Source organism: Cibotium barometz, chromosome 31, assembly GCF_041138505.1.
Source record: "Cibotium barometz isolate CiBa-2024 chromosome 31, ASM4113850v1, whole genome shotgun sequence".
NCBI lineage: Eukaryota > Viridiplantae > Streptophyta > Polypodiopsida > Cyatheales > Cibotiaceae > Cibotium > Cibotium barometz.
Window position 1 is genome coordinate 30167549 of NC_141076.1, and position 7369 is coordinate 30174917.

The 7369-nt window shown below is 39.9% G+C and overlaps 1 protein-coding gene across 2 annotated transcripts; it reads left to right on the forward strand.

Annotated features, from left to right (window-relative positions):
• Nucleotides 1-405: 405 nt before the first annotated feature.
• Nucleotides 406-5706, forward strand: LOC147620723 (LOB domain-containing protein 25-like). 2 transcript variants are annotated; one of them, XM_086824996.1, is made up of 2 exons: nucleotides 406-1574; nucleotides 5131-5706. In XM_086824996.1, exon 1 carries the CDS (start codon nucleotides 926-928, stop codon nucleotides 1556-1558), a length of 633 nt encoding a protein of 210 aa, XP_086681122.1. In that variant the 5' UTR covers nucleotides 406-925; the 3' UTR covers nucleotides 1559-1574; nucleotides 5131-5706. The 2 variants fall into 2 exon arrangements, with proteins under 2 accessions (XP_086681122.1, XP_086681121.1); XM_086824995.1 differs by lacking the exon at nucleotides 5131-5706 and adding an exon at nucleotides 3096-3421.
• Nucleotides 5707-7369: the final 1663 nt, after the last annotated feature.

Consider the following 7369-nt stretch of genomic DNA (forward strand, 5'->3'; position numbering starts at 1 on the left):
CTATTATATTTATATTATATATGGGACGTCATAGATATATATAGTAGTTTTTCTGTTGTTTTCAATAATAAAGACTGGTAAAACCTTTGAAGATAGCCTTTCTATTACGTGGGTTTTTTTTCAGCCCAAGGTGGGAAGGCTCTTGAGAAATTTGTCCGGACATTGGGCGGGACGTCCAAAAGAGTTTTGTCCTTCTGGGGTTAGCCAGGACCTTCCAAATTTGAGTACAAAAGGACTGGGGCCTGGGCGTCCGGCGCCCGGCGGGCTCCGGCCGCGGCGCCTGATATGAACACGTAAACAGAGGCACAGTGTCCGGAGTCCGGACAACGTGGTTACGCGGCCCAAAGGCCTTTTTGGACCCACCTTAGGATCTAGAAGCTAAGTTGCTTCACATACGCACTTTCATTTTCATCGCAGGTTGAAGTTCATTCATAGGTCATTCATAGGCCGACAGCCTACTCAACAGTGCCTGAACAGATCCTGCTTCCTTTCGCTACGGCGATCCTTCTGCGCGAAGCTTTTCCTGCTTCGATGGCCTGAGAAGCTTTCCCTGTCTCCTTTTGCCGTTTCGGCACCTCCTTCTGCCTCCCAATCACTCCTCTGAGCAGCTTTTCTTTGATTTGGCTATGGCTATGCATGTCTCTCTGCATCTTTACAGGCTGCGGATTTTCTGTTTCTGAGCGTTCTGTCTGTGGCGATGCGAAGCCTTTTCTGCATCTGCGGATATTTTGTTCTCCTGATGATCATTGGATATGGCGTAGCGGCTCCGAATCCGCTACCATGTCCAGCTTTGACTACGTCAGCGTTGCTTCCCTGAGAAGGTTTCTGCGATCCGCCTAAGCATATCTGAGAAGCTTATCTGCAATTCGATGCTTCTGTGAGAATCTTTTCCTCTGCATACTGTAGGAGGTTTCAATTTCTGGCTATGCAGGCGTCGTCATCTTCGTCGGCTTCTTCGACAGGTCCTTGCGCGGCCTGCAAGTTTCTGCGCAGAAGGTGCACAACGGAGTGCGTGTTTGCTCCCTATTTTCCGCCGGACCAGCCGCAGAGGTTCGCGAACGTGCACAAGATCTTCGGCGCGAGCAATGTTACGAAGCTTCTTAACGAAGTGGCGCCGCATCAGCGAGAGGATGCGGTGAATTCTCTGGCGTACGAGGCGGAGGCAAGGGTGAAGGACCCGGTCTACGGATGCGTGGGCGCCATATCTCTCCTACAGCAGAAGATAGCGCAGCTCCAAGGAGAGCTCGCCATGGTGAGATCGGAGCTCTCCCGCTACGCAGGTGCCGGAACCTTAATCCCCCTCTCCGGCGTCGGCCATCACCACCACCATGGCCAACTTGCCCCTTCTCCCTTGGCCATCCAAGGTCCGGCTCCTCCGCCATCGGCCAGAGACCAGCCTTTCTTTGCCACCAGAGAGCAGATGATGGAGTATGCCCGCGCCTCCGCTGCCCTCGTTGGCCTCTCGGAGGAGCATTTATACCCGCCAGGCCAAGATGCCGGTAACAGCACTGCCAGCGCCGCTGCTGCACCTCACGTCTTCAAAACGGAGCCGCCTTAATCTAATCAAGCGTAAGGTACGTAATCTCTATCTTAATTTTCCTGTAAGCTATGACTAAGGTCTGCGACTTTCTGTGAAGTTCATCACCTAATTAAGACAAGTTCTGTGATTCCAATTTGCTTAATTAAGGTCCGTAATCTTTGTCTTAATCTACTTAACCTCTGCAACTCCTGTGCTTTTTCCGACCGATTCACCAAGCTAGTAAGGTCTACCAAGTTAAGGCCTTTCCTATGCTACGTTCTGTGAAACTTATTGACCAAGCTAAGGCCGTTTGTGTGCTTAACTTTTGGATTTTAATCACCTAATTATCAAGGCCTTCAATTTATCTCGATGGCCTGAACTAAGGTTAACATGAACATAAGGTCTGCTAGGTTCGGTGACTATGATATTCCAAGCTCAATTCTGGTTTCCTAAGCTCAGGTGATCTGTGTTGTAGATTTCCTACGCTCACCCTCCTAGGCTAAGGTCTATAGAAATTTAGTTGCCAGCATAAATCCTGTGTTGCTTTTCTCTTCCTGAATCTACTTTCTAATCCAATCCAAAGCTTGTGGTTCGTCGTTCCGATCTTCTACCTAAAAACTTTCAGCCTCGTTAAGCTTCCATGGCTTATTCTTTCCCTAGAAGAATTGCATATCAAAAGGCGCATTATCTTGGAAATTTTAATTTTGTTGATGAGATGTCTTGATTTCAATAGCCGATTCAAGGTAAGGTTTTTGATTTCGATATTTTAAGGTGAGATTATGCATGTAATGAGATTTAAGGAAATGTCTATGATTTTGATAAAATCTTGATTTCTTTTTTGGTCTATGATTTGATAAATTCTTGATTAGTTTTGTGATTTTTTTTGGGGAAATAAGGTCTATGGTTTAAATTTTCCAAACTATTTTTGATGTCTATGATCTTAACTAGGTCTTAGGTCTATGATCATAAGCTCTTGAGCGTAGGGATTGTAGGTCTCTTGGTTTAGAATTTAATAATCCTCTTGTCATTGAGCATAAAGGTGTCTCAAGGCTAATTTACAAAATTTTAAGAAATGGGATGGCTCAATTTAAATACATAGTTTTGGTTATTAACACTTATCTCAAAAGTAGTTTAGAAAAAAAAAATCATGTTGACATGCATGTAGAAAATATCACGTACATAGAAAATTTGCAATTATCAAAAACATTAAAAGTTGTACCCTTGATTTTTAAGAGAAGTATGTATAAACTTATGCCTTCAATTGATAAAAGATACATGCCAATGGTTTATCTACTTATAGAAAGCAGGCTTTTTGTATTGGATTTGTAGCATGTTCATAATTTATTAAGGTATTTTCAAAGCAAAATTTAAAAAGTGGATTTTTTTTTTGTAAAATTACATAAATAATGATCGTGAAAAAAGTACTTATTTCTTTTATGCTTAGTATATTTTTAATAGCTATTTTTTGTTTAGATATGTTCTTAGAATATATTTTTTGAAACCTTACAATTAAAGAGAAATTATTTTTTTACAAAAAATCTATAAACGCCAATGTTAACCCAAGGTTAACTACTAGGCACCCAACATCACTTCTACACTTATGGGCCACATCAACACTAAGTGAAGGAACCGAAAGAAGCCATCATCAACAAGCAATAAAGAATGAGCAAAGCTGAATAAGCCTAAGCAATCAAGGTCATGCAAGCTTCTATGGACTCAAGGCAGCATACCCCATGTGTACATGCTTGCTTAAGCAAGATAGGATTAACTTGATCACGTTATAATCTTGCATAAAAGGTCTACTATCCAAAGTCAGTAAATTCTGGATGCCCAAGACTAATAATTGTATATAAGTGAACTTATCTAATGAGAAAGGGTAATCCCCTTGGGTTGAATTGAGAACTAAGCTCTTGCCTCTTATGCTCTTGCTATATCGAGCTCTATGCTCTCTTGCCTCTTGGTAGTTCTATGCTTGTGTGTGTGGGTATGAGAGTGACATGTGTGTCATTCCTCTCTCCCATATGCCTTGCCATTGATGCTAGTGAGAGTGTGAGGGTGTGTGTAAGGAGAGGGCTGTTGTCTTGAAGCTACCTTAGAGCTCTTCAAGCCATGGAAGTCTTAAGCTCAATATAGAAAACTCGCATGGTGACGGCGGCAGTCTTCTCAAGTGCTATCTTGTTATAAGGCAGTTCTCCAAGACGATGGGTAAGCATCCAAGTTTTCCACGGCATGAGAAAGGTGAGTGTACTTTCACTTGGTTAGTCTTGTGCTAGTGAGTGTGGTGCATTTTGGGCTTTCCATTGACATCGATGCTAGGAAGCATGGTTGCTTTGTCTTTACGTTTGTTCATACTCTTGTGTAAAGATTGTTTTTTTTTGCCATTTGGTGAAAGATCTAGTGTTGGTTGCATATGTTGTTACATTCGGTGAAAGATCCGATGCGGTGTTTGATTTTGGTGAAAGGAGGATTAGAAAGGATTTTTAGTTAAATTTGTTATGGTTGTTATGATTTTTGTTAAATTTGTTATGATTAATATGATTTTTTCTTAAGTATTGTTAGTATTAGTTAGTGTGAGCATGATTTTGCTTAAGATTTTATTCATGAATCATGTGAGTGTTAGTAGGATTTTAATCATTAGTTTTTTAGTTTTATCTAGGTAGTAGTGCGTTAGGTTGTGCATTATGCTTAGATATTTGTTGCACTATGTAGTGCATTAAACCATTTATGAAAAAGGGATCAAGGGAAAGGGATTTAAGAGAAAGAAAGGGAGCGTAGATGCATTAGGTAATGCATTAAACCATTTGTTTTCAAAACACATAAAAAGGGGATAATGAAAAGGGAAAAAGGAAGAAAGGGAGTGAAGATGGCTTCATTGTTACAAGATGAGTGTTAATATATTATTTATCTCGTATGCTCAAGTTCTAATAAGGTCCATGATTTTGTAGATGCAAAGTATATGGTCCTAACTTTTGAAACTACGACGTGTGATTTTTAAGTTTTAAAGCCATTATTTTTGCATTGATGTGATTTCCTAAGCTTATTGGGTGTGTGATTTTTGTAACCTAAGCATGAGGTTTTTAGCTTGCTCGAGGCTTGTTGCCTTTTGACATTGAGGTTTGTTTCCCTCAAAAAAGTTTAAGGTTTAAGAGCCTTTTAGCTCTTCTCATCTCCTCTTTTAGAAGATCCATCATGTTTGAGATACCTTTATATTCAACTATAATTTAAATTTATGTTAGCTTTGGTAATTATATATGTTTATGACATACCTCACATGTTATCTAGTTTAGGTATGTCAAGACTTCACTTGATGTGCATTTTGTGACTTTATAAGGGTTTCAAGTGTTCAATGTTAGGTATGATGAGGAAATGCCTTGATAATTAATGAGTTTGTTATGTTTAAAATTAAAAATTTGGTCAAGTGGATTTAGGTTTGTCATGTCTCTTGATAAACCTTAGTATCTTCGCACATTGTGCTCTGTCTAATGAGAAGTGTATCCACAGTCTAGTGTGATTTTGTATGGTCTCAAAGTGTGTGTTCTTGACTAGGTCTTTAACTTTTATACTCATTCATTGTTGATTTCTTATGGCTTGAGCTTGGTATTTGCATCCAGGAAATCAAGCCACCTTCTATCCAATATTGGACTTACAGACTAACACTACCTATCTAATTTCGCAACCAAGCTATGACAATGGGTTTCAAAGGTTTAAGGACCTTCTATGGTCTTATTTTTGTACTTCCACAACAAGTTTTTATCAAGCATTGTTTGCTTTCAGACCAAAAAGCAATGATTATACACCACTGTTATCTTGATAGGAAGCAAAGATTTGATCTTAAAGAGATTGCAATGAAGGAAGCTTCTATTAAAGAAGTCGTATATGTGGGGCAAGAAAGGAGACTTGCTACAAGGAGGTTTGGAAAGTTATGGAAAAAACATTTTCGTGCAAAAAGGTTTTGATAACAAGAAGAGAACCTTTGTCTAGAAGGTAAGAAAGGCGACCACTTAAATCAAGGTTATGCCCGTATATGACTTTGCATGTATCATTGGTAGTGAGCACTACATACAAATGTGAAATTCAGAGAATATTGTCCATCTAAGTGCTTAGAATTAGTAACACCTTACACTGATCAAATTTTGGTACTTAGTTCCATTTATTACAGAAGGATTGCTATGAAGGTTTCTACTTACAATGAATTTGATATATCCAAGCATTTATTACCATTATTATGTAAAATGTTCGCTCTTTTCCATGAGCTCATCACAAATTGACTTTAACTTTTTCTTTTACCCACTATAACTCATAGGGGTCTTTCACTGTTTTAGTCAAGCCTATAACCTTGTGATGAACTTATGTAGTTGGTAGTTCAAAGCTCACATGATCATCTATTCTTACACTTGAAACCCTACCAACATAGATAACCTAAAATGATAGTTAATGTATCATTTGTTTCATGTCTCAAACAAATGATAGAAATGTTATGTTTCTTAAGGCACATGGGATCCTTTCATACATCATCAATCAAAAGACCCACCCTCATCCACACTCGAAGTGCCTTGATAAGTCTCAATTCTATTATTGGGATCCTTGTGCACTCCAAGCTCTTCTTATACTTGAATGTTTAGACCAACTTTGTGTTTACATGGATTGGTGATATCATCTAGAGGAAGTGTCATGAACATGAGAATTAATTGATCAAGAGTGTGATGCGTTTAGTGCGAAAGAGACTTTAGTTAGTCATAATCTTAACCATGTGAATGAGGAATGGTCTGTCTACGTGGTCTCGGGCCACAATACAAGGCATTCAAGACATCCATTCAAACTCGGGAAAACATTCCCAACTTTACAGATTTGGTGTCTATGCTGATTATCGACGAAGAGAAGAGCTTGGGTGAAGACCAACAGTCTTCACAAAGCAAAAACAGTTCAGAGCAACAGGCCTTCTACACGAGTTCAGGAAGAGGACGAGGTAGAGGAGGCCGTGGACACGGTCAAGGAGGTGGCCGAACAAGTAATCAGAATTATGGACAGTAGCAACAACAACAACAGTCCCAGAATTAACAACAACAACAACAACACGCAGGTGGAAGAGGCAAATTCAGAGGCAGGGGGAGTCAAAGAGGCCGTGGAAATTGGCAAAGGCAATATAATGATGCACGTGAATGCTATTATTGTGGTAAGCCTGGACATGTGCAGGCAAAATGTTATAAGAAGCAGGCTGACATGCAAAACGGGAAAGTGCAGCAAAACAACTATGCATCCTCCTCAAGCAGAAATAATGAGGATAATGAAAGGTTGTTTGTTATGCAGCATGTTGTGAATGCCATGTCTGAAAATGTTGATGCAGCACAAAAAGATGATGTATGGTATGTGGATTCATGTGCTTCGAACCACATGACAAGTCATGGAGAGTGGTTCAAGGAGATGAAAAACCCGGAAAGACCAGGTTTTGTGGAAATAGGGGATGACACTGCTCATCCAATTGCCCATGTTGGAGATGTGCCATTGTCTATGCAGGATGGCAAAGTGAAGTACCTTACAGATGTACTTCACGTTCCGAACATAACAAAGAATCTGGTTTCAGTTGGCTAGATGATTAAGCAGGGTTTGCAAGTTCGGTTTAACCCTGATGGTTGTTATGTTGAAGATTTTAAAGACAAGTGCAGGTTGGTTGCAAAAGGCAACAGAGTGGGCAGAATGTTTACATTGAATGTAGGCATGCCTGAAATGAGTGCTGCAATGTTTGCAAACGGTTCAGGAATTGTTGCAGACACAGACATTTGGCATAAAAGAATTGGACATGTGAATGTGCAGAGATTGAAGTCTATGCAGACTAAAGGAATTGTGACAGGG

What these genes read in the sequence shown, in the direction of transcription:
- LOC147620723 (XM_086824996.1), top strand. Translation starts at nt 926, where the DNA reads ATGCAGGCGTCGTCATCTTCGTCGGCTTCTTCGACAGGTCCTTGCGCG.